A 26,672-nucleotide genomic window follows, 5' to 3' on the forward strand; every position below is an offset into this window, starting at 1 on the left:
TTTTCGGGGATGTAATATAAGGCCTATCCTTTAATAGGCTAATTAACTTGTGATGCTTCTTGTAGGCGATGGGCTAGCATCCTGACACTATTTTGATCTCAATTCCATCATTAAGCCATACACCTGAACGAGGTCTTCTAGTCTTTTTTAGACTCTTAGATCTGTCTACCCGCAAGGGATATGGACATCATTATATGTATGTGTTTCGTATCCTCCAGGGTGCCGACGTGAACCGTATGACTGCAAACGGTGACCACACTCCACTGTCGCTGGCGTGCGCCGGCGGTCACGTGGACGTGGTCAAATTCCTGCTCGCGTGCGACGCTGATCCCTTCAGGAAATTGAAAGACAACTCCACCACCCTCATCGAGGCCGCCAAAGGAGGCCACACGGCGGTGGTTCAACTACTGCTGGACTATCCGCATTCTGTTATGATGCCGAGAGGTTAGTGGTCCACATTGTTTTGATAGAAAGATTTGTATGTATGTATCACGAATAAACTCGAAAAGCTACTGGATTGAATTTTACGAAATTTAGACTGATTTTTACGAAATTTGGCACACATACAGAGAAGACTTACGGGAGTGATATAGGGTACGGTTTTTTCAGGAATTTCCCACGAGAGTGAAGCCTTGCGCGAAAGCACGTGGACGTGGTCAAATAAAGAGTGGCATTGTTAACCACGGAAGTACCCCTTCAGTTAGAAAATTAGTATTTCTATATTTCATTTTTTTTTTCATTCCATCTTCAATAATTCTCCTGACGTTAGATTCGGTTGCGTCCTACGCATAGAAGAAGAGTAGCTATGACTTCAATACTGGTTTTAACACGAAACAACTTCCGTTTGACCTGCGCAGCCTTTGCAGGGACCCTTATTCTTATTGGGTCATGGTAACATCCTGAATATGATGGTTGCCTCACGAAATCATCTCTCAAGTAATATAATCGGTCAGCGGTAAAAAAAAATTGAAGTCGCAAAAAAGAGTTATTTGCTACTAGTTAGTTATTCGCGCGATAAAAACGGTGTCGTGCGTACCTATGTTACGGAAGTCAATACAAGTGCGATGCGACGTGCAGGCGCGGCGGGCGGGCCGGAGGCGGGGCTGAGCGCGGCGCAGGCGGCGGCGCTGGGGCTGGCGCACGCGCCGCGGCCCGGCAGCCCGGCGGCGCGCGCGCTGCTGCCCGCGCGCCTGCCGCCCGACGCCGACCTCGCCTACTTCAAGGGCTTCCGCGACGCCGTCATGCAGCGCGCCCGCGACCACGACGCAGGTAACCGCGGCTGCTCAACCAACACCAACGATACACACCCGGGATACGGTGTCTAATGTTAGCTCGGACGGTTCGAAGCATTGTTAACTCGTACGTACACACTTGCCATGTTTTAGATGTATTAACCGGAATGATGACTGTAATGGCGCCTCTTCGTAGCGTAACTCGATCAACATCTTTGCTAGACAATGTGCGTTTCGTAGAGACGTTATAGTTCCAAATAAAGTTTAAACGAAATCAGAATGACTCTAGCTAATACGAGTATAACCTTTTTACCAGAGCGTAATGTATGCATTTCAAAGAGACAAGATAGATGGTGCTAATGGCGAATTTCCAAAAATTTGGAATGAGTTATCATTGCGTACCCTATGTGAAATGGCGACCTGGCTGTCCCGTAGGTCGCGCGCCCCCCGCCGCAGCGGCGGTGGCGCCCCCGTCGTCCCCCGCGGGCGCCCCCACCTACGTGGGCGGGGATTCCCACTTTATCTTCGGCGTTGTGGCCGGCCAGCACGACACCGGTTAGTACTTGTGCCGGAACTCTTTTCATTGTAGTCGAGATTATCAAAGTTAGATGCGTACTGATGTGACTGATAAATTATTGTTTGACCAACTTCAGGCGGGAGACAGTTATACTGGACTGTATTGTAAGATCTTTTTTGAATGAACAAAATGAATGATTTGTCAAAGAATTGTCTAAGAATAAAAAAACCTACTTTGATGCTGATAGTAATATTTGGATCTAAAAATCTTGCAATAAATTGAATTTCAATTTAGGTACAATTTAGGTTCAATATAGACGCGGTCGCTCAGTTCGCGAAAGGTTAGGAATTTCCCTCGGTTCTCTGCTCGCTGAAATGAAAAATCCTGTTACATTCTGTTCGCATGGGAATTTCGGTAAAATCTCTTTTAGCACTCCCCTACGCTGCCAAATTTCAACGTTTCATTTGTACATTGTCATCAGTCAACAAGAGTTTTGATTTAATGAATATTTCGTCCGTTTTATCGACATCATTGAAATAACCAATTCATATTTTATCGACTGTAATATAAAACATAATGTGACATTTTCGTTTACATTCATTCCTAGCTGTCACGTCTTTTAAATGTAGCCTGTTCTCCGTTTGTTGTTCGATGAGTTGTTTCATTGATATGATGATTCCGGCCAGGTTCTCCCCCCGCCGCGGGCGCCCCCGGCGCGCCGCCCGCGCCGCCGGTGAAGCACAAGTGTCCGCGGAAGCAGCGCGCCGCGCAGCACTCCGACCACCACCTGCCGCCGCCGCCGGACATACTGCACGACCAGGTCAGTCAGTCATTTTACCTGATCGGTATTCTTCTATCGTCTTCCCGGCATCAGCATAGGCTGAGGCGGTCACCATCCCAACAACGTAGCGGACGATCCCTTTGGTGGTGGTAGAATCTGAATCATCGCTTTATCTACAAGAATTTAATTCTTAACTGCGCCTGCCGCCAGACGTAACGCATAATCAGGTGAGTCGAATGTATTGGCTTCGACATCAGAGAAGTCATTCTTGAGGCGGAACAATAGCTCTTTAGTGACGGAGTCTAACATCTGCCGTCATCTTCCTACTATCACATCCAGCATAGACATTATCCACACAGCCTCGTGAAAGATCTTTCCTTTGTCGCGTTGGATTTCAGAGATGTCGTTTTCCATAGCCCAACAGAAGACCAGACAAATCCCATTCTGACTACTTACGCATCATCACCAAAGATGTCTTCATCGTCACTTAACATCAGGTAAGATGGAAGACAAATGCCTAATCCAATATTGAATTAAAAAAATGTTCAACAATCAGGTTTGGGATTTTTATATACATAGGTACTTTATATGTATACTTATAAGCTATGTTGGAATCACATTCCAAAAAGTAGTGCACCAGACACAGTCTGTTAGACAGTTGGCCTAAATTAAAAATATATTTCATTTGTTTGACACAATGGCCATCAATGTATAGGAATAAATAAATAGACAAAACAATATTATCTCAGTTAACTTATAAACGCAAGCATAATATAACACTTTTTATACTTGTGAATGAGTAACCCCTATCCATGTTCATATAACCAACTGCTTGCTAAATTGATTTATTCACTCCTCCAACAACATGCAACATTGTGAATTTGAAATGTACCATATTCATTGTAATGCTTGCTTCCCACTGGTAGATATGCCACGGAGCCATGGCTAAGCTAACGCTCCCGCCGGGCTTCACGTGGAAGGACGTTAACAAGAAAAAGAAAATTAAAAATAAACACAACATTGAGCATGACTTCAATGTGAGTCAAGTTATCATGAAATCATTAGATGTATTTCTTTTGAGTTTCTTTTTGTAGTATGTTATTCTAATTGAACACGAATGCTTTGTTTGGCATGAAGCACGTTATAATCACTGATGAGGTGATGAAGGGGAAGTGATAGCCAATTTTCATCTGTTTTCTTGATCTTTCTCAAAATGTTTCATCAATAAATATATATCATCCTTACTAGGAGTCCTTCCTAATATTTTCATTATATTATATCTTTATTCTAATCATATAATTTATTATATTGTAATTTCTAACATTGGCGTCTCCATTTTTGTATTTGGAATCGTCAGTTTCAAGTTTATTAGCTTTGCATCTTGCAGATTTTTCTTCCTCTTTTTCTACCCTTGTCAAAAAATACAATGGCTCTCTTGCTCTTTGCTGTATTTCACAGCCAGTATCGCTGCCATATAAATTACAGCCCTAATTATGTATTTACCCCCCTGCAACTCTACTGACTTTTTTGGGTCACATATGACACCAGTCTTCCTAGGCTTCTTTTTTCATTCGTTACTTTGTTCGTGTTTTATTAGAATGACGCATTTTAGATAGTTTGAATGTGAATGATAAAAATGTCGCCAATTATTTCGGTAAGACAGTAATTCACCTTATAATTCGTGTAGATTTAGTTTTCTTTTTTTATTAACAGATTCCTTTATTGTTACCTGTTCTAAACATTTGTATTGAAGCATGTTAAATGTTTATAATTTGTACGAAGACTTTTTATTAAATATTTCATGAGTCAATACAAATGCACGACATAATAGTAGATAGAAATTCTCGTTAAAACTATAAGCCACAGTCAATAAGTTTTTGGTTATAAATTGTTATTGTTTTCAGCGTGTGGACTCCATGGGTGGGGCGCCGAGAAACGATGCTCTGCCGGAGGTAGACAGGAATATGCTCGAATTGGCCGACCCCTCAGGTATGAATCATAATCACTTAATTACGAATACGACGTTCAACTTTAACTTAATTTGCCTTAAGTCGAAATCCAGTTCGGATTGAGCAAATGATTGTGAACTAGTGCTCTCACGATTGATTAAGCCCAAATAGATAAAATATAAGTTGCAAAATGTGTTCTTACTGAAAATGAGAGAAAATCATATGGAAGATTGCTAGAGGTATATTCTTCAGGTTACATGGTTACCGTCTACTGTTAGAAAAACAAATGTAGTAGTAGTCTAAGCGCATATATTGTTGTGTAAAGGTCCGCCGACGCTGGCTTCGTCTGCGCTCCACGCCTTGGACCTACAGTTCTGCGCGCAAGGCAAGTTACCGCCTGCGCTTATCATGTTACATGTGTGACTAACGTTCAAATATATGTAGATAGCCATACTATACTCTCGCAGTTCATTCTAAAATCACACCTTTATGGGACAAGCAAGGAATACCTTGACGCTTAAAGCAACTCTAATTTATAGTGCACATGCCAGCACGGTATGTGTCGCACATAGCTAATTAATATCAACTTTATATGTTCATCCTTAACATATAATTATATATCTACCAATTACTTTGTGCCGTGTGATTCCCGGCACTAATAGAATTAGACCACTCCATCTCTTAACCATGGATGTCGTAAAAAGAGCCGAACAGCTGAACGTGGCCTACCAGTCTTCAAGACTGTTGGCTCTGTCTACGTACTACGTACAGAAATAAACGTAATTATATGTATGTCATTATCAGCAGTACCACTTGAGTCTAGTAATCAACATATGAAAGAGCCTAGTATTGGCCTAACGCTGTTACAAATAAATAAATAAACAATCAGGGTATAGTACTGCTATCTTCATATATTCAATTTTCCGTCCCTGTATCGATCTCATTTGTAGGTTAAACTACAATGTCTTCATCACTTATCATCACGGAACATAATACATATTACCAAAGAAAGAAATTGACCAATCAGGTTGCGTTCGCAACATTCAGTGCTGCGATTGGCGTATGAAAATACTTAACATTGTTATTTATTCACTAACATGTAACATTACCTTACATTTGTTTTTAAACTGAAATTTCGGCGCTTTTATTAAGTTTATTTAAAAAGATTCCTTCCATCCTCTATGATTTTATCATTGTTACGTAAAATCTGCTTTTGCGTTTATTTTATTCTTCTCAGATTATAGTTAATTGTAGCATTTTTCGCACTCATTATTGTTCTTACTTTTTTTTGTCAAATTACAAAAATAATAAACGAACTGTTTGCCCACAGGAGTAACAACCGTTCACCCCCCGACCACCCCTCCGTACCCACCTCCCCAGCAGATGTTCCCAGTGAATCAACTCGCCACCAACCTTAATCAGGTAAGATTTAATGATTTAAAGGTCCACTTGATAGGAAGTGGTTTTCTTAATCTATGGATTATAATGCTTGTAAGGATACGCTGAACGTTGTGGTCTCTTTTTCTATGTTTTCTTACCGTAAAATATAATTTGAAAATATTTTTTAGGATAATAATATTTATAGGTTTCCTAATGGTTTTCTACAGCGATGTTTCCTAATATAACTATTGGCATCAAAAGTTTATATATTAACTTTTGATAATTTAATTGAAAATTTAAAAAAAAAAATAAGAAAACCTTTTGATGTTATATAATACGATTTCCAATAACCGTAAATCTTTGACAAGTGTTCAAAGGAAACAAATGCCTATGAGTATTCTTGAAATAAACAAATATCGTGCTATTAGAGCCCTCCCACGCGCAAGACACGCAAATGCAGTAAGGTCGGCTGCAAATTCTTGCTGATGGAAGCTTTACAGCGGCTCGATCAACACCTTAGGAAAGTGGGCGTCGACGCCGTTGTCGCTACTTCAAGGGTGATTTTGATTATTAGTACCTATAGTTTCACAATTCATTTGTTTTTATCACACATTAGGTATGAGAATAGTAGACTGATACGTTGAAGTGTAGTTGGAGATAATAGAGGAAGATAAAGGGTTTAAGAAAGTAGTACATAGATGATTAGAAAGTTAACGGCGTTAGGAATCATCTACACATAAATCAAAATATCTTTAATCTATAACTTCGGTAGGTACATGTAAATTGAAGTATTTATAAGTAAAAACAAAGCCTCGAAATTTATAGTATGAGGAGAACAAGTATATATGTAGATGTTAATTAGTTAGCGTTGTCCTTATGTAAAAATAAAAGCAAAGTATTATTTATACATATGTCATCAATATCAAAATAATTAAAATACTGTTTAAATTTACTTACATTTCGAATAACGGATTTGCTATCCTTTTAATCATTTTAAGGGTATTGTAAAAAGATTGCACGTCGAACTTTGCAAAAATGCAAACGGCTGTTTAAATTTTTCGGTACAATAGCGCCCAACAAACTGACGTCGTGTTCGATATAATTGGGTATCAAAATTAAAGCTCCACAATGCCGACTGTCTCTACGAACTACGAACAGTCTCCTACTGAAAAACATTCACACAAACCGAAATCTTATGGTCTACGGGATCGAACCAACTTTTCATCAAGTTCCTTTGCGAGCGACTACGATTTCTTTCCCTCCTTTTACTCGTACATGTCGTGAGATGTACACGGGTGTGTTGATCCCCAGCACCTGCTTCAGGAGCTGGAGCAGCAGCAGCTTTTGGCCGCGCAGCAACACCAGAAGTACGCCCACGGCGAGCCCAGGCCCAACTCGAGGTCGTTACAGGTCGGTGCAATAATAATAATTACATTTGTCAGTTGTTCGAATGAAAGGTGAGGAGTCTATTGGAACAAGCCCGAACGATGATGATTTTAGAAGCCAAAGGGATTACTCATCGATGACGATTCCACCTTCTACCGCCAACTAGGAAACCGCACTCCGATGAATTACGATTAAACTTGAGCGAAATGTCGTACAACCTTCGAGCTGTGTTTGTAGAAAATTCAGTTGCGCGATAAGTATTATCCAAATTGTGGCAATACATACCCGGCTCGCCTGCAGTCCCGATGTGATGGCAAAAGACGGTGCAATATAATTTACGGTAGACGAATGTGGTTCTTTTGCGGTCAGTGATTTCTGATATGCTGTGAACAAAATTTGACATAGTATTTATGTATTTATGCTCGACTCGACTGACAGAACTGGAACATTAGTTAGTTGTTTATAGTTCAGTTAGAAAATTTTTAGAAATCTACCCTTTTTTGATAGTGACAGACGTCAGAGGCCGTTAGGAAATACATTACAAATTCAGAATCCGTTGTTACTTTAATAGGCTGTTCTATTCCGTTCACCCGATAAGAACAAAATCATATATCGCAAATGCCCATCTGAGGTTGTATAAACTATATGAGAGAGCGTGAATGCCCAAAGGGTGCAACTAGTGTTAGTTTAATCGACTGTTCTATTCCCCCACTCAAAAATAACGAAATCATAAGTCTCGTTGCCTATCTGTATAAAATGAGAGAGCGTGAAAGCGCAATGGGCGAACTAGGAATGGGGACGACGTATCCTCACTTTGGAACGAACATTCCAGAGTCAATTGGTATGCGAGGAGGCCGCGGGCGCAGCCGGGGTGGAAGCCCGAGAGTTGAGCGCGGTGCTCGCGTATCTCCAAAGGGAGGTGCCTTCGCTGGTCGCCTTGCCGCCCAACGAACTGCGATCGTTGGTGCTGCAGGTATATCATCAGAAACATACGTCTAGCTAGACACGAGTTCAAATCTCAAAAACAAAAACGAGCGCGTCAAGTTTTCCCCGACTTTGAAGTAAACAGAGCGTTTTAAAAAGTTAGTCTTTAATCATATTCGCAAATACGGTTTCTGATTAGGCGTTTCACGTAAACTTCTCGGTTTGAAACCATTAATGCTATAGAAGAAGGGCGTTTATTACTTGTTTCGTCTAAATTAATATAAAATTTCGTATAAAATTTCTGGCTAGCACAAATAATCATACATAAATATTCGCGGCGACTAGCTAGATCTATGTCTTTGTATGTCATCATTCATCTTTCACTCTTCATTCACAATGCATATTCCCAATCAATGCTGGTCTGGTTGAAGAAATGCATAGTACGTCAAATTTATATGGTAATCAGGTTTTTAACCCGAATACCCCTAAAGACATTAGATCTTCTCACAGCATCTAAAGTATCACTTACATGCTGCAAAAGATATTATCGGCCGCCTATGTAACCTTACATCGATCTACCCTGGTCCTATAATTATTATCATCATTACATCTCTTGGCTCCAATGTAAATTTGTAATTCTATATACTGCCAGAGCTATATATCACCAGCCTCCGAAACATGGCACGACGCCATTTTATCGCGCAACAAACAATCTCTGTCCCGTTTCACGTCATAATAAAAAGCGAAACAGCGATAGTTTTTCACACGATAAAAATGGCGTTGAGCATGGCCCTCCAATGCAGGTGTATTACACCCTTTAAATCAGAGCCATATTTGACTTTCCTCGATAGACTTACTGGCCAGCGACTTGCGTCTGGTTGTGCAGGAAAACATTACCTCTCTCATCACTAAACACGTTTAATTCTGCAGGAGATCATCACCTCTCTCATTATTTAATCGCAATAACGATCACATTCTCACATTAACAAACCAATAATTAACCACTGTAGTAAATAAATACTTATAATTCTCTCATTTCATACTCCAGAGACACTATATGTAGGCTATACTAAAGGTTTGACTACCTTGGTAATGTAATGAGATTATCATCTCTCTCTATTCATAGGGCATTCTTGATCAAAATCTCAACTGTTAGTCACTACACTATATTACCGTCTCATAACACCTCTGACTACGTAACATCTGACGTCATTATAAAAAATGAACAACATAAGACTAACATTTGCCTCAAAACTTTAATCACAAGTGTCTATTGGACTCGAGCAAAAAGAAACTGTCTAATTATACATACGTGGATACATACTAAGCAAAATACTTCAGGAAACTTAACATTTAGACATAAAACTACCCGAATGTCCTGAGTGATGCTTCAACCGATACAGGTGATGCAACAGAAGTCTCACGAAATCCTCTCGGCGTCCTGCGGGGAGGACACTTCACCTGAGGGAGAAGAGAGTGAGGAGCGACAGGCGAGAAGGCTGCTGGCTGCTGCTGAGGAAGCCCTGACGAGGCAGGACCATCAGCATCACCACCACCAACACTACGCAGACCTGCAGGTATGATGAGCTCTAAAGACATTAGAATGAGATGCGAATATTGGAATGATATCGTTCCATGCTGGGTTAGGTTAGTTATGAGGGTTGCACGTGCACATTCTCTTGAGTAACACACCCTAAATTTAGGTCATAGGACCCCGGGTTTCTTCCAACAGGAATCAATGCCTGATAAAAATTTATCTATAATTCTGCAGTCAACATAATGTCAGTTTTAGATAAGAATGTCAGGTACTTTTTTTTAAAATCACGATTTTCAATGAATATTGTATGTAATACGTATTGTAACGCAGCAGGTGGGCAGCAATTGCCAATACCGAGTGCGGGCGGCGTCACCGAACGCCGTGGGCGATGTGACGTTGGAAGAGGAACAGCCTACGTTACAACCGCACTTCACACTACCGCCACCTACTTTACCTTACGAAGACTATAGGTGAGCTTTACATGTTTAAAGTTAGTCTTTATTTCAGGGTTACTTAATATTTTTCGTTTAGCGAATAAATACTGTTCTATTTTTACATAAATCTTCATCAATTTCAGAGCGGGTACGTTTGCACCCGCGCCCGCGCTTCCCCAGCAAGGCGCGCCCGCTCCCGCCCCCGCCCCCGCTCCTACACCCGCCCCCGCGCCCGCTCCCGCGCCCCACTACAAGCGGGAGCAGCGGGAACCTCCACAACACCACCATAACAACACAACCGCCGCTAAGAAGAAAGTTCGCAATGTGAGAGATGTTCTTTTATTTCGTTTTAAAATTGCAGAATGTTTATGTACCTATTTATAAAATTATTCTTTTGCCTAGTCTTATCTTTTTACTTAGGATGACGAAATCACGACTTTCAAGCGCAATCGACTTCGAACGTTATAGATTTCGGGATAATTGTTTGTGTTCTGCATTGTAATGGAAGGTTGTCCGTCGAATCTTGGCCTATGATGTTGAACACTAAACCTGGGTTTAATTTGAATTGGAGTAGATTACATAATGCGATAAAGCCGCCTTTTGTTGTTTGATGTGCTATGAAGGGTATTTCTATATATATATATATATATATATCTATCTACCTGTCCGTTCCCCAGGTGCGGTTCTCGGAGCGCGGCGGCGGCACGGCGGGCAGCGGGCCCGGGCCGCTGGGAGCGCCCGCCGCGCCCGCGCCCGCCGCCTACTCCGCCATGGACGTGGACGGCGAGACCGACTCCAACCACGACACCGCGCTCACGCTGGCCTGCGCCGGCGGCCACGACGAGCTGGCCGAGCTGCTGCTGTCCCGCGGCGCCGACATCGAGCACCGCGACAAGAAGGTCAGTGTGTCTCCCCACACCACAACCACGACACCGACTGTACAGCCGATTTTAAACCGAGTCGCTCGGTGACCAAGGATCATTGTAACATGATTTGATACGTCCCAAGATAAAATAAAGGCACGTTACGTGGGCATTTAAGTGCCTGTATTTTTAATTAAACGGTTTTATTTAGCTCACCCCGTTTGTTTTATTTATTCTTGGGTCAAATTTAGTAATTCAAATTTCACCCTCTTCCTGTCAACCGATTAATCTGAAATTTTGTATACACTTTGGATTTTGGTGACAATATAATTATGTTTATTCATTATCATTATAAATTCAAGATGGCCGCCGTTACAAAATGGCGGATAATTTAGGTTTCATTAATCCCATCAATATGGGTATCAAATGAAAGGGCTCAACAAGCAGAATACAATATACTATAAAAAATTGAAATCCAAGATGGCGGCCTCTACAAAATGGCGGATAACTTAGGTTTTATCAATCCCATCAACATGGGTATCAAATGAAAGGTCTCAACAGAATGCGAAATAAAAACTAAAAACTAGAAAATAAAAATAGGTAAAAAAACTTTTTAAGTTAAACGGTTTTATGTTAAACATACATTGCAATGTTTAATATAAATGTACTAAAAACCAAAAAATAATAAAATAGATACAGTCGTGGGAATTATAAACATATGCATAGACTAGACTAAAATAAAACCGTGGGGCACGTCAATTGTCTACAATCGTTGATTAAAATGTTTGTTTTGTAATGTTACACTATAATTAGGCAGTTGTTCAACCGACAACGATGGACGTGTGATAAGTAGGGCTAGAATGTGGAAACAAGTTAGCAAGCTCGATTAAGCAAGTTTTAGGGTTTCATAATGTTGAGCGAGTAGTACTTTTATCATAAGTTTTGTCGATTAAAGACAAACTACGAGCAGTGAAACGATTCCTCGCTAGCCAGCAAAATAGTAAGTAATTTGCGCACCGTCTGCGGGCCAACTGCCTAACGACGAATTAAACGATTCTTCTATCGCACATTAAGTCTATAATTTGTAGACAATTGACGTGCCCCACGGTTTTATTTTAGTCTAGTCTATGCATATGTTTATAATTCCCACGACTGTATCTATTTTATTATTTTTTGGTTTTTAGTACATTTATATTAATTTATTAACAGCTTGTACAGCTAAATATAACAGCTGATGCGACATAATATCGTTATCCTCGGATCGTTTGTTTTAATTAACTGCTTCTCGCACTGTAGAGATAACCCGGAACAAGAATAGGTATGAACATCAACATTTTTCCTCATACTTATCACCTTATATATGCACTAAAGACATAACGTTCTGAACAACCAATCTTATAGCAGATAAAATCTGCATAACGACGACCACGTACTTATAAACGCTGGGTAGAGAACCCACCTATAAAGTGTAAGAAGCTAAGATATTTTTTATATTGCTATAACACTAATAAATAAACTTCTCTGACACAGGGTTTCACGCCACTCATCCTAGCGGCGACGGCGGGCCACGAGAAGATCGTGGAAATCCTACTCAACCACGGCGCAGACATCGAAGCCCAGTCCGAACGGACGAAGGACACGCCACTGTCGCTCGCGTGCAGCGGGGGAAGATACGAAGTGGTCGAGTTGATACTGAGCCGCGGCGCGAACAAGGAACATAGAAATGTGTCGGATTATACGCCCCTTTCTTTGGCCGCGTCGGGTGGTTACGTTAACATCATCAGACTCCTGTTGCACCATCAGGTTACTGAAGCTTGTGTTTTTTTTTAGAAAATTATAGAAATTACTACATTTTCATAGCTATCGATTAGTTAATAACACTTTATAATTTAGCCGCCTTAGTCACCTTTTATGTTTGACAAACGCAAATAGGGGTAGCGACATTTTTAATTTTCTAAAAATTTTAAAGGTATTTTGACCATTGAGCATCGTCGTTCTTCATTACTTGTCAAAATATGTAAACAAAAAATATTAATGAGTTTGTCACGATTTGTTTGGATCATATTCTTCAACCACATAGTCCCTTGGTAATGGCAAAGATTTCCTGATTTCCAATAGCCCCATTTATGTCATGTAGTAAATATTTGACATTCCAGGCGGAGATAAACTCCCGCACGGGTTCCAAGCTAGGGATCTCTCCGCTCATGTTGGCCGCCATGAACGGTCACACAGCGGCTGTGAGACTCCTGCTCGACTGTGGCTCCGACATCAACGCACAGATCGAGACCAACCGCAATACCGCTCTTACCCTGGCCTGCTTCCAAGGTAAATATTGTATAGATATCTCATCTCTGACGCCACAGATAAAAAAAAGGAGAAATAGTTTGTCGATTTTCTGATAAATTGCAGATGAGTCGCATGTAAAGAATAATGTCTGAGACGACGAAATGATGTAGACATCTATACGACAACAAGAATCCCAAATAGCACAAGCAAATCTTTTACGGATTTTAACTTACAAAGGCTTGCTCAATCTGTGTCATTTGTCCCTTATATATTTATTTTAACATAAATATTTAATAACTTTAACGTCCGTTGTTCCTAACCTATCTAGCCTTTTATTGCGGTCGAATCCGAAATGGGACCAATTATTTGCCACATAATGTGATAAAATACGTGTCTTCCAAAGTTCCAATTAAAATGTATTATCATAATCTATTTGTCAGGTCGACACGAGGTAGTGAGCTTACTCCTAGACCGAAAGGCGAACGTGGAACACCGTGCCAAAACCGGACTCACCCCCCTCATGGAAGCGGCCAGCGGTGGATATGTTGAGGTCGGTCGCGTTCTGCTGGACAAGGGCGCCGACGTGAACGCGCCGCCCGTGCCGTCCTCGCGGGACACCGCCCTCACCATCGCCGCCGACAAGGGGCACACCAAGTTTGTGGAGCTGCTGCTCACCAGGTAACTACATCGCTACGTGGTGAAGACTTGACCTTTGTACCACCACTCACTATCGCCGATGTTAAGGGACAAGTACTGAGCTGTTTCCACGCAATTCGACATTAAGAAACTTTATTGGTGTTATTGGGCTAGGAACTGTGACGTTTGTCTCGGTAAAAAATAAATGCGATAGTGAAAAAGATGAGCTAGCTGGTGTTCTGTGTAGCGGAGGCCATGGCTATAAAGATTGCGTCTTATGATATGGCATGTAACAGTATTGTCCCAATCTAACATATAAAGTGGAGTAATTTAGCAAAGATTATCTTGATATCTGTACATAATTTTTGGCTTTGTTTTTAGGCGAGCAGCGGTAGAGGTGAAAAACAAAAAAGGCAACTCCCCCTTATGGCTGGCGGCGAACGGCGGCCATATTGCCGTCGTCGAAATGTTGTACAACGCCGGCGCCGACATCGACTCACAGGACAATAGAAAGGTATTTATAAGCTTTATATTTGTATTTGATGTACATATTTAACTTCACATAAAAATACCCCAGCTTCCATGAGAGTGTGGTACAATGTTCTTTGTTATCTGAGGAAATAAACGATATTTGTTTTATTATTTTAATGTAAATAAAGCATAAGAAATATGTAGGTATTATGGCTAGGTTAGAGATGTATTTCTGTCTACCCCTCTAGGAAATTGACGTGACATTAACTTACTACTTGTTGTTTTTTTTATAGGTTTCATGCCTGATGGCCGCCTTCCGTAAAGGCCACACTAAAGTGGTCAAATGGATGGTCAGTGTCGTCACGCAATTCCCTTCAGATCAAGAAATGACAAGGTAAGAATACACACACATGATCACGTCTATATCCCTTGCGGGGTAGACAGAGCCAACAGTCCTGAAAAGACTGAATGGCCACGCTCAGCCACTCGGCTCAATGATAGAACCGAGATTCAAATAGTGACAGGTTGCTAGCCCATCGCCTAAAAGAGGAATCCTAAGTTTATAAGCCTATCCCTTAGTCGCCTTTTACGACATCCATGGGAAAGAGATGGAGTGGTCCTATTCTTTTTTGTAATAGTGCCGGGAACCACACGGCAAAGAATATTGGAAAGAACAAGGTAAGAATATTGGATACCAATTCAATTAACGCTCAAGTAGAGGCATCTGTAATTTATTTGTGTTGTGTCTCATAGTTGCATCTTTCACCACTTTGGGTCTGGAGTGATATTCTTATATTTTTTTTATTGTAACTTTCAATCTTTGCACTGAAAGAATCATGTGAAACGTTTCGTTCACAGGTATATCTGCACAATATCGGACAAGGAGCTGTTAGAGAAATGCCAAGAGTGTGTTCACGTGATTCGTGCCGCCAAAGAGACGCAAGCGGCTCGGGCCAACCAGAACGCGACCATACTGCTTGAAGAATTGGACGCCGAACGGTGCCGCGAGGAAAGTCGCAGGCAGGCCGCCGCTAGACGTCGGGAGAAGAAGAAAAAGAAGAAGATGGAAAAGAAGGTAATATGTTATGTGTTTTGAACAAGTGCCAAGTGTTTACGTAAATTAACGCGTAAAACCAATGTTTAAATTAAATTTTACGTCTTTTTGTTCCTTATTATTTTATTTTAAGGATAAAAATACACGACTGTTTCACTCCGGCACTGATATAAGCCCATCTAAGGAATTCCAGCACCTTATATTTTCGTGGGATTGAGTTCCGATTCACACATATCTAACCTTTTACATTAACAGGAGGAACGACGTAAGCTACAAGCTGAAAACGACAAGAACTCGATGTATTGCGATAAGGCCATAGAGTCCGAGACGGGGGAGCCCGACGACGAGCCCCAGATCAAGGAGGAGGGAGACTCCGGCATCGACGCCAACTCACAGGTAAGCAAGGGCCCGGTATTTAAGTTGACGTATGAGTACACCTTTGCAAATGAGGTATTTCAATCGTGGTAAAAGGGTCGTATGACAGGTGACTTTAGGCCACAAATTTTGTGATGCACATCTATCCTTCCTTTTAATATTAATAGAGGATGGACTAAATATAACAATGTAGTTACAGGTGTCGTAAATATTTGACATCAACAGATGATAGTTTCTAGCCTACGTAGATATATAAATATAGTAGTTGAAACTTTTGAAAAGTATTTGACATTTGTGTCTTATTAGGTTGACACCGTTTGTCTAATTTTATTTGTGAAAAGTTAAGTGTTAGAACCAACTTAATAAAAAAATGATATTCCGCCGTAGGGCTCATGCTCTTCATCTGACGTGAAGGCGCCGCCCGCGCCGAGCGTGAAGAGCAAGAAGAAGAAGAAGGACGAGAAGACCCCTCCTCCGCCGCCGCCGCCGCCTGCGCAGCCCGCCAAGAAACAACCCGACAAGGTAACTATTCACAGATATATGTAATTAATGTTCGCGGTAAACATCCTCAGATTTTTTTTTTCAAATCGTTTATTTTGTTAGAGATTATTTCTTAAATCTGATTTTTCTAAAATTCTAGAACAAACAAAAACCGGAAACGAAGCCAGAAAAAGAGACGAGTAAACCTGACAAGAAACAAGAGAAGGAGAACGTGGCCCCCGCCTCTCCCGCCGAAACTCCTGCGCGAAGGCAGGACAAGAAGCATGACAAGTTAGTATCAATACTTACAATAACTTGGGAAACAAATATGGCACCCTTGGCGATATGCTTCGGCTACAAATACTTAGTGATGGATTTACTCATGTCACTATGCTTCGTTTAGTAAAAGCTAATAGCGATTTACTAAAAGAGCAACATTTTCAATAGGCAGATAAAAAATATTCGCAAGATAAATTGCCTTACAACAAAAGTAGTGTCAACGTAAACATTTTCGCTTACACATAGGTACTTTTGTTTTACTATTTGCATTTATCTATCGGATAACTTATCCGCCTACTGAAAACTAGCCCTTAGTCTTTTAAAAATAAAATTTGTCGAATGAGTTACAGAAGAATAATTCAAATTGAAATTTTTCAAATACATAATTTAAAAATTTTATTCATTATTATCACTTAATAATTATCATGTCTTTTGGTTTTACAACATTGGTCGACGTCAAATAAATTACTTAAAACTAAGTTTACTGCCGTTTCCAAAACGTCAAGTCAAACATAAGATGCGGTAACCAACTGCACCGTCGTCGTGATGACGTCAACTTCACAATTATACAAACTTAGAACATGAATGTGGAACATTTCAATATGGGCATTCGTCTAGGCATTTTATATATTTGTTTTGCAACAAATGTTAAGGGGTTGTAGTTGTAGGGTAGATTTGATTTTGCTTCTTATTTTGTAATTTAGATGGATACTAACAAAAATACTAAGTACAAAATTTTGTAAGGTGGTAGGTATATTCAAAAATACCGTAATTGTATTTTTGTCTCTTTGTTGTGGTAGAGATATAATAACATTAACTGTCTTTCTCTCATTCAAAATAACGTATTTCAACGATCTGTTTTTCAACGATTTATATTTTTAATAGATACATTAGTACCGCCACCTTCAAATAAGACTTATATTAATTGGTTTATTGGTTTTTATTTTGCACAGAAATTAGGTGCATGCTTGTAGTTTCATGTCTTGCTTGATTCAAATATTAATCATACAAGAAAATGGAAATTAAGGCTAGGTATACTTGTCTTCTATACAAAGAGAAAGCGCAGAACAGATCAGTCTAATTTGCCACCATTGTAACATCTACTGACAATGCTCAATAGTGTCATTACATTATTTGCCGTAATTACCAAGCAAGAAGTGTGACACACTTATAATTATTCTGACATTTTTCTACGCTTCCACATTGTAACGCTTGTGTCTAGACTATAGGGGTAAAGGTGTAATTATTATCGTTGCAGAAAACCCGAAGAGGATAACCCTAAGAACATAACAGTACAGTTGTACAAATACGGGAATAACTCTAGAAAGAGCCAAGTGTTCGAATCCACTCGTTACAGTTTGGATAGAGACGATGTCGACTCAACTGACAAAATAAAAAAGTCACACAGCTATGCGTAAGTGCCGATAGATAACTCGATAATTCATCACTCGATAGTAAAACATTGTCTATAACGTCCTCACGCGGCAATCGTCTTTCATCTCATCTTGTTGAATACGAGCTAATTTCTGTATGTAATATAGGCTCATCAATTCATTACCTTTAAATATTTTCTTATTAATTATAATGGACTATTGCTTTATGTATGAACTTTAAAAAAATCATCTTTCATCGAGGTAATTAATTGGATGTTCGGTGTCTTTTAAAATATTTTTACTTGGCTCGTGTTTTGAATGAGAAGAAATAAATTTGTCATATCTTATAGTAACACTAAAATGTTGAGATATATTGGCTGAAATTTTAGAAACACTTGGTTCGTCTTGTCATTGTTGTTGTCCACAAAAAATATAAGATCAAGATTCAAGTTTTAGTAGCTGGTTCATATTAATCCTTAAACCACTAAATTGAAAAATTTATTAATCTACAATTCATTTTCTATACAAAATTTTAATCCTTCCAGTAAAATAATCCCATTCATCAAGATATGTGGCAAATCATTAGTTTCTAGTTAGAATCTCATCATGGTTGCATGTTTTATTCTTACTAGTTCATTGGTCATTGCATGCGCTTATTAGTATTATTTGATATTGTGTTATAATTTGGTGCTTTATTAAATTAACTTCAACTTGTCCAGTTGAACTTTCTACAATGTTGTGGGCTGCACTATTTTATAGCAGTATTCCAGTCAAAGCTATATTATTCTTTCCATTGAGGGTATTGTCACCATTCTCCTGGCGTAAGTCCTAGTTACTTCTTCAACTCTTTGGGTCTTTTGGGGTTGGGTCTTCTTGGGACTATGATCCTGGAGTAGTCTGAAAACTGTAGACGTCGCAGACCAGACAAAGTAGAAAGATAAAATGTAGGAAAACGGACCCCTGGACCCGAAACACAATGGTAGAGGATGCAATTGGAAACTGGATGAACGGGATTTGAACATGTCAATGTATAATTTTTTCTTTAAGAAAGACATTGTGAGATTTTCGGTATATTATCGTGGTTTTGAATGATAACAGATGGGAGATCGAAGGCAAGAGTACCTCGCCCAAAGGCGGTTGCATCGGCGGCCGACGCGAGGAGGGTTGGAAAGAGGTCGTGCGCAAGTCCAGCGTGCAGGCCGTCTCTACCGTCGAACCTGGGTAAGTTAATTTGACGAAACTTTGTCATGAAATGTTACGTCAATCATTTCACTAATATTTTCAATGTTATATTCAAGTTGGATTAAAGGTATACTTGTCATTGTTATATTGTTATTGTTCGGCCTTTTCAAAAAGGTCTTTTTATCTGATTTATTGAACACCACAATGTCTTCCTAAAATTCCAAAACAGCAGTAAATTTTTTAGATTTTAATATTTCGATCATTTCCGTACTAAAAGCTATATTTCTTTTTTAATCATGGTACCTTTTTTTTGCATAATCACAAATATCATAGTAGTAAAAATATTGTCGTGAGCTTGAATTCCATCGCCCATATACCTAACTGTTTGGCATGCCGTTCATGTACGGGCAGACTCGAGGTGTCTCACACACAAAAACAATGTACACGTAAATAACCAACAAATTGTGTTTATCTATAGCTGTAAGAAAGTGTCGGTTGCTTCGCACGCCATCTCGCGCGTTATCGGCCGCGCCGGCACCAACATCAACGCGATCCGCGCCGCGACCGGCGCCCACATCGAGGTGGACAAGCAGAGCAAGGGACAAGGCGAGAGGATCATCACCATCAAGTGAGATTTGTTTAATTTACATACATACATATGGTCACGTCTATATCCCCTGCGGGGCAGACAGAGCCAACAGTATTGAAAAGACTGAATGGCCACATTCAGCTATTTGGCTTAATGCTAGAATTGAGATTCAAATAGTGACAGATTGCTAGCCCATCGCCCAAAAAAGAATCCCAAGTTTGTAAGCCTATCCCTTAGTCGTCTTTACGACATCCATGGGAAAGAGATGGAGTGGTCTTATTCTTTTTTTTATTGTGCCGTAAACCACACGGCACACTACAAAAACGTTTAATTTACAGATGCATTTTCTGTTATTATTCTTTGGAGCTCATTCTAGAGATTCTAATAACAGAACAACTGTTTACCAATATGCAATATGCGAAGTATCGTAGAGTTTTCAACTAGCATGCAAACGAAATTTTTACCATTATTGAAACTAATTTACACGCTCACTTCCATCAGGGGATCAGCGGAGGCGACAAAGCAAGCGGGCGCTCTTATCGCCGCCATGATCCGTGATCCGGAAGCGGATATCGCTTCGTTGTTACCTCGAGCGCCGCCCGCCAAGCCGCCGCCGGTCCCGCCGCCGATACAAGCCAAGCCGGCCAAGCATACCCCCGCCAAGGTAGATAGATATATTATTGTTTACAGACGCTACACAAATATCCGTGATTCGATCATTGTTACCTCGAATAATAAACTTGGGATTCCTCTTGCAGGCGATGGGCTAGCAAGCTGTCATTATTTGTGACACAAAGACTGAAAGGTCAGGTTCAGCTGTGTGGCTTTATCATGGAATTGAGATTGAAATAGTAACAGGTTGCTAGCCCATCGAGTTCAAGAGGAAACGCAAGTTTATAAGCCTATCTTTTAATCGCGTTTTACAACATCCACGGGAAAGATATTTAGCATATATGGCACCGACTATTGATTATTTATTAATAAATCTAAGTAGCTGTGCCCGCACTTCGTCCGCATGGAAACCCTATCATTCCCGCGGGAACTCCGGGATAAAAAGAAGTCTTCAGCTACATACATACCAAATTTAATCGTAATCGGTTCAGTAGATTTTGCGTAAAGGGTCACAAACATCCTTACTGACGTACTCACAAACTTTTGCATTTATAATATTAGTAGGATAATATAATGTGTCCCCCCCGCAGCCGGCGCCGGCCGCGCCGCCCGCCCCCCGCGCGCCGCCCGCGCACCGGCCCGCGGCCGCCAAGCAGGCCGCCGCGCCCGCCGCCAGGCATCGGGTACCAGTCGGTATGTCTGTTTTTTATATTTCATATAACCTTTTCATGTCTTCAAAATTTTATCTTGTACAGCATCTCTTTGAATTACGCTCTCAAAGAAAATAGGTGGTTTTCAGTTTGATCTGTATGTATGTATGTCGTGGCCTATCAGTATTTTTAAGTGTATTGACGTCTTTCTCTCTTTTATGTTTCATGTTGTTCAGTCAACATTGTCTTCAAAATTTTGCACAGCATCGCTTTGAATTTGTAACCGCCTTTAAAGAAAATAAGTGGTTCTCAGTTTGACCTATTTGTATGTAAGTCTTGGCCTATCAGTATTTTTAAGCGTATTGGCCCTTGTCTACCCTGCAAGGGATATAGAAGTGACTATAATTATGTATGCATTAATTAATTGTCTATTCCCCAGTGACGGCGACCGAGAAACGCGCTCCGACATCCCAGCCCCCGTCGTCAGGCGTGAGCGGCGCCACTCCGGTGAAGACCGCCTTGTCCTACACCGGCGCCGTCGGCGGCAGATCGCACACGTTCGCGGCCAAGCTCGGCGCCAGCCAGCCCGCTGACAAGCCCAGGACTGTGTCTTCTATGGTGAGGCTGTACAGCTATCTCACAGTGGGGACGATGTTGTATGAAGGTCTTTCCTAATGAACTCATAAGTGAAAAGTGGTTATCTGGTTTGAATATTCCTGTAGCAGTGTTTGACTTACATACATACATACATAAAATCACGCCTCTTTCCCGGAGGAGTAAGCAGAGACTACCTCTTTCCACTCGCCACGATCTCTGCATATTTCCTTCACTTCATTCACATTCATAACTCTCTTCATGTGTTTGACTTATTGAATTACATTCCATGCCTTCGAAATCATATTTTTTTATTTACTTCTTACAAAGCTGATTATACCAGCGCAGCAAAGCTTAGATTGCGCGCTCTTTGCCTCTCGTTTACCGTTTTAGAACAAGAGTAACGGCCGGTTCGTCAAATTAAACTCATCTGTCAGTTTTCCTTCTATTAATCCCTTTCAAGCTAAACGAACGATTTATTATGTACACCACAGATCAGCGGCAGCAGCGCGGCGAGCAGCTCCAGCAGCGTGAGCAGCGCCGCGCCCGCCGCCAGCGCGTCGCCCATGAAGCGCGACACTAGCGCCGCCACGCCCGACAAGCTGGACGCCGACAGGCCGCCGCAGGTATTGTAGCGCCATATTACAGATTTGATATTGCGGCAAGTAGCGCTTGCGGCGGTACTAGCCTAACGGGGCGGCGGCAGCGTGCCTATAAAAAGCTGTGAACGTTGTATATAAAGACATTCTGTAATGTATTTAGTATCAGCATTGCACCCGTGCGAAGCTGGGGCGAGTCGCTAGTATTGTATAAAGAAAAGTCACTGCCCGCGTCTGTCCCTATGTTTGTGTAACTAGAAAATTGGGCGATCCTCTGGGTTAACAGATCAGGGCGACCATTCAGCGATGGCAGTAGGCCCCATTGTGTAATTCTTATGTCTATTTTTATTAATTTATGTTTTCTATGTCTGTGGCAAAACAAACTTTTTATCTTTACATCTAAAACTGTTGTTTTCACTTGCAGCTAAGCCCTGACACTACGAATACATGGAACGCGAATGAAGAAGTTGCACCCAGCACGTCATCTGCTCTACACATCAACACTACTCCTCAGGTATATTTTAATTCCTTTATTTACTTTTAGTGTTCCTATAAACTACATATTTATTATTGACCTTACGTGATAGAGCGTACCAGCCAAAGTGGCGAAAAGAGTTAATGATTTGTATCTGAATTGTATGAAGAGGTAATAAGATATTTTTATTTTAGTGAAAAAAGCAGTAACTAACGTATCTTCAGTTTCCGAGGATAGAAATCGAAAGTTGATATTGCAGTCGGAAATATGCTATGATTGCCATGGATGTCGTTGAAGGCGACTAATATAAAGTGTAATAAACTGGAATTCTTGTAGGCAATTGTCCATCCACCGCAACCTTTGCAGAAAAATCTAACACGTTGGATCATGGTTACACATTCAGTTAATATTCTCTCTATGGTTTTCGCTCACCCATTTTAGCGTGACATGTAAGAGAACACATTTATAAATGTTTGTTTATTGTGTTCCAGACATCGTCAACAAGCGGCGCCGGCACATCGAGCGGTGGCGGCGCTCAGGAGTACTCCCTGTTCAATGATCTCTCGGCCGGCGTGGGCATGTGGAGCGTTCCCGAGCCCCACAACGTTGATATGCCGCCTCCGCAGGTAGTGTAACTCCACCTAAGAGAAACTCACGTATTAGTTGAGAAATATTTTGAATATGGAATAAGGCTTTTAGTTCTGGTTGGTTTTTTTCTTTTTTTCTCCCTATATTCTGATTAAAATTTAAATTAAGAAATGATTAGAAAAAACAATATAATAACTTCCCTAATCAAATCACATACTCGTAGTATGTGATGAGGGAAGTTAGTATTTTTTGCGAATTTGTCCCAATTTGGAATGATACATGTGCTTCTTCTTCCTCCTGGCTTTAGTCCCGGTTGTATCCCCACCACTCTGGAGAGTAGCTCGGGGTATGCCTTTGACCATGGACCTTGGATTTTGGTGAGTCAGATTTTTACCTGAAGCGACTCCCATCTGACCTCTGCCTGCTATTGAATCGATCATAGTTACACATCCAGTTCTGAATGTGCAGGTATCTTGACGATGTTTTCCCTTACCGTAATAAGAGCACTGGTTAGTTTTCAAACTAATGTACTTAACTATCTAAAATACCCAGTCATTGTTTCGTGGCTTAGGTGGGATTTGAATCTGGGCCTTACGGCGCGTCATGCATTATAAGCGGGCCTTAGTGATTCGACTATCGACGCTCTTGTTGCATCTCTCTGTCCACCTTGATCAATATGAGTGTGTTTGACCCGCAGGTGGACGCGAGCAAGGCCCCCGGGTACCGCGGCGCGGGCGCGGTGTCGGGCGGGGGCTGCTCGCCGTGCTCGCGCGCCTCCTCGCACCCCTCCACGCCGCCGCTGCAGCCCGCCTACCACCAGACAGGTGACTACCCGCTACCCGCTACACATTACACTATACGCTACCACCACCGCACGTGGTCCTGATAAAACTAACGGTTTCTCTTCTGTAGTGCTGACGCCTACCGCTAGACAGGTAACACTACTCGTACACTGCACGCTACCACCGCCACATGACGTATTGACAACATTACGGTTCATGTTCTGTACTGGTGAAATTTGATGTTGACCCTTTAAAAGTACACAGGCTACTTTCTATAGCGAAAGCTTGTTAACTTGGAATTTTCGATTGCAGGCAACAATGTCAACACGATGGAAATGAGTGGTTTATCCCGGAATGGACCAATTTACCAGGACAATTCTAGAAATGGACATAACATGATGGTAAGTTATTTTTTTTTATTGTTGAGATAAATAGTCAAAGATAAAAGCAGTCTATTTAATAGTAAGCAGCTCCAAAACCATGTGATTTTGACGAATACTGTACTTATTTCAAAGGTAATATATTTTTACAGGGTAATAAGGTAATATATATTTTTTCATTGTAGAATTAGCTTAATCGCACATAAAAATACTATAGAAAGAAGAAAAAAGATAATATTTGTACCATTGATTGTTATAACGAAGTTTTTTTTAAATAATTATAATTCTGTTTATATAAATTGGTAAATAAAATAAATAAATGTAGAAAAGGGATAGAACGCTATGGAGAGAAATGTAGGAATAATTGTTTCCATAACGTCAGCTACACGCGTATTGTTTTGTTTCTTTTACGTTTCCTGTAAGTTTGAATATATTTTTTCTTATAAAAATAGTGTAGAAGGTAGTAATAAAAATAAAAAAAACCTTTATTTCCTTTTAAAACTATTTGTTAAAAAAAGTTATGTGCTTATAATCTATATTTAGACATATAACTGATAGTTGTTAGTTCGTTGTCTTGTGAAAGAGCTAGCTCCTGAAAACAGGTACCTGTAAACCAGGTTGCTAGCCCCTCCCCCCTGAAAATATAGGGTTACATCGCGTTATAGGTACCTTAACATAAAAGAATAATTGTCAGGTGTCGATGTCGAGCGGCGTGAACATGGGGCTGGGCTACGTGGGCGTGGAGGCCGTGTCCAGGCTCAACCCTCGCGCGCCCGACTTCAGCCAGCGGCACCCGCTGCTGCACACCGCGCAGGTGCGCCCGCCTCTCTCTGTGTCTCATGTACATACATACATACGTGCATACATGTATACATACACCACACCACAACGATGATGGACAGAAGTGCACAGGAAATAACTAAAGAAATGAGATCATGGCACCAACTTATATCGTAGAAAACGAATATTAAAATATTAATTCATTTTTTCTTATAATCACGTCTATATCCCTTGTGGGGTGGGAAACAGTTATGAAAAGACTGTAAGGCCACGGTCAGCTGTTTGGCTTAATGATAGAATTGAGATTCAAATGATGTTGTTGAAGAAAATGCTGCAGTGCAGTTGGTTACCTCTTCTTCTGCACTGGCGCTTTGGAAGCGGCAGTAAACTTAGTTTTAAGTAATTTATTTCACGTCAACCAATGTTTTGAAACCAAAAGATAGATATAACAATTATTAAATGACATTGAAGTGTCCCATAGTAATGAATAAAAGTTTTGAATTTGAAATTTGAGTGACAGGTCGACAGCCCATAGCCACACGGCAATTTTCTTAATAAAAAATCGTTTGTATGTTTGTACGTTGTACGTTTGCAGCAACTGTTCACCGGAGCCAGCAGCGCCGCTAACCTGAGCACGCTGCTGATGTCGTCCTCGTACCAGCAGCCGCCGCCCAAGCAGATGCAGCACCCGCCTCAGCCTCACCACTACCAGGTATTTTATCATTTGATTTTGATTGCGCGATTTATGATAAAATGCTACTTTTACAGAGAAACTATTAGTAAAATAAATATTGTGAATATGAACCATATAAAGACGGCCTTGGCCAACGTGAATTTTCATGTCTCTTGTGCGGACTATGCAGATGTCATTAGTGCTTGGTCTGAGATATAACGATCAGGTATAATAGAAAGTTCCGTGAGTTGGTTGTAGTGTCTAACAAAAAAAACCGGTCAAATTCACGCCGAAAACATTGTAAAATTCGTTATAGTTACAACGTCAGGTCTGTCACTAACTAGTATTCGTGTCACTTTGTATGCTCAGTTTGTGCGAGCATATTCAGAAGTTTGCTAGCTAGGTAAAACATCGTGAGAAATCCTGAAATTTTGAAAATAATGACATACATGCGTCAAATCAATCTTTCGTGCAGGGGCAGGCAGAGACTGATGACAAGCGTTGTTAATTAATGTTAATGTTACGAATATTTTAGGTTCATTACCTGTCCTAAAAACGAGAATACAAAAAAAAAAGGACCATTCCATCTTTTTTCCCCACGTATGTCGTAAAAGACGATTGAGGGATATGGTTATTATAAAATTGGTATCCTTGTTTTTTGGCAATGAGCTAGTAACCTGTCACTATTTGAATCTCAATTCTATCAATAAGCCAAACAGCTAAACGTGGCTTTCGACGGATAAGATACTATACAAGGTATATATGTATAGACGTGACAATATATATATGAAAGAAATGGTAAATGATGTAT

At 40.6% G+C, this 26,672-nt stretch overlaps 1 protein-coding gene across 14 annotated transcripts in view; it reads left to right on the top strand.

Annotated features, from left to right (window-relative positions):
* LOC106133065 (ankyrin repeat domain-containing protein 17) overlaps positions 1–26,672 on the top strand; it is a 52,572-nt gene that overhangs the window by 22,552 nt on the left and 3,348 nt on the right. For 2 of the 14 annotated variants that reach the window (XM_060946366.1, XM_060946365.1), the window contains exons 10-44: positions 219–444; positions 1,078–1,269; positions 1,668–1,787; positions 2,436–2,569; positions 4,435–4,519; positions 4,805–4,864; positions 5,810–5,901; positions 7,171–7,269; positions 8,078–8,218; positions 9,573–9,746; positions 10,037–10,176; positions 10,284–10,464; positions 10,818–11,039; positions 12,534–12,806; positions 13,160–13,328; positions 13,730–13,967; positions 14,307–14,439; positions 14,690–14,790; positions 15,255–15,471; positions 15,706–15,846; positions 16,213–16,347; positions 16,466–16,596; positions 17,843–17,998; positions 19,056–19,178; positions 19,618–19,767; positions 20,230–20,392; positions 20,931–21,033; positions 21,430–21,608; positions 22,079–22,210; positions 22,608–22,697; positions 23,150–23,284; positions 23,944–24,070; positions 24,341–24,429; positions 25,103–25,222; positions 25,784–25,900. In XM_060946366.1, coding sequence (XP_060802349.1) covers positions 219–444; positions 1,078–1,269; positions 1,668–1,787; positions 2,436–2,569; positions 4,435–4,519; positions 4,805–4,864; positions 5,810–5,901; positions 7,171–7,269; positions 8,078–8,218; positions 9,573–9,746; positions 10,037–10,176; positions 10,284–10,464; positions 10,818–11,039; positions 12,534–12,806; positions 13,160–13,328; positions 13,730–13,967; positions 14,307–14,439; positions 14,690–14,790; positions 15,255–15,471; positions 15,706–15,846; positions 16,213–16,347; positions 16,466–16,596; positions 17,843–17,998; positions 19,056–19,178; positions 19,618–19,767; positions 20,230–20,392; positions 20,931–21,033; positions 21,430–21,608; positions 22,079–22,210; positions 22,608–22,697; positions 23,150–23,284; positions 23,944–24,070; positions 24,341–24,429; positions 25,103–25,222; positions 25,784–25,900 — 5,088 coding nt within the window. The remainder of the gene's footprint in view (positions 1–218; positions 445–1,077; positions 1,270–1,667; positions 1,788–2,435; positions 2,570–4,434; positions 4,520–4,804; positions 4,865–5,809; positions 5,902–7,170; positions 7,270–8,077; positions 8,219–9,572; positions 9,747–10,036; positions 10,177–10,283; positions 10,465–10,817; positions 11,040–12,533; positions 12,807–13,159; positions 13,329–13,729; positions 13,968–14,306; positions 14,440–14,689; positions 14,791–15,254; positions 15,472–15,705; positions 15,847–16,212; positions 16,348–16,465; positions 16,597–17,842; positions 17,999–19,055; positions 19,179–19,617; positions 19,768–20,229; positions 20,393–20,930; positions 21,034–21,429; positions 21,609–22,078; positions 22,211–22,607; positions 22,698–23,149; positions 23,285–23,943; positions 24,071–24,340; positions 24,430–25,102; positions 25,223–25,783; positions 25,901–26,672) is intronic. The other 12 variants (XM_060946367.1, XM_060946368.1, XM_060946369.1 and 9 more) reach the window with 12 other exon arrangements.

The sequence above is a fragment of the Amyelois transitella genome, chromosome 10, assembly GCF_032362555.1.
Source record: "Amyelois transitella isolate CPQ chromosome 10, ilAmyTran1.1, whole genome shotgun sequence".
In the NCBI taxonomy this organism is placed as follows: domain Eukaryota; kingdom Metazoa; phylum Arthropoda; class Insecta; order Lepidoptera; family Pyralidae; genus Amyelois; species Amyelois transitella.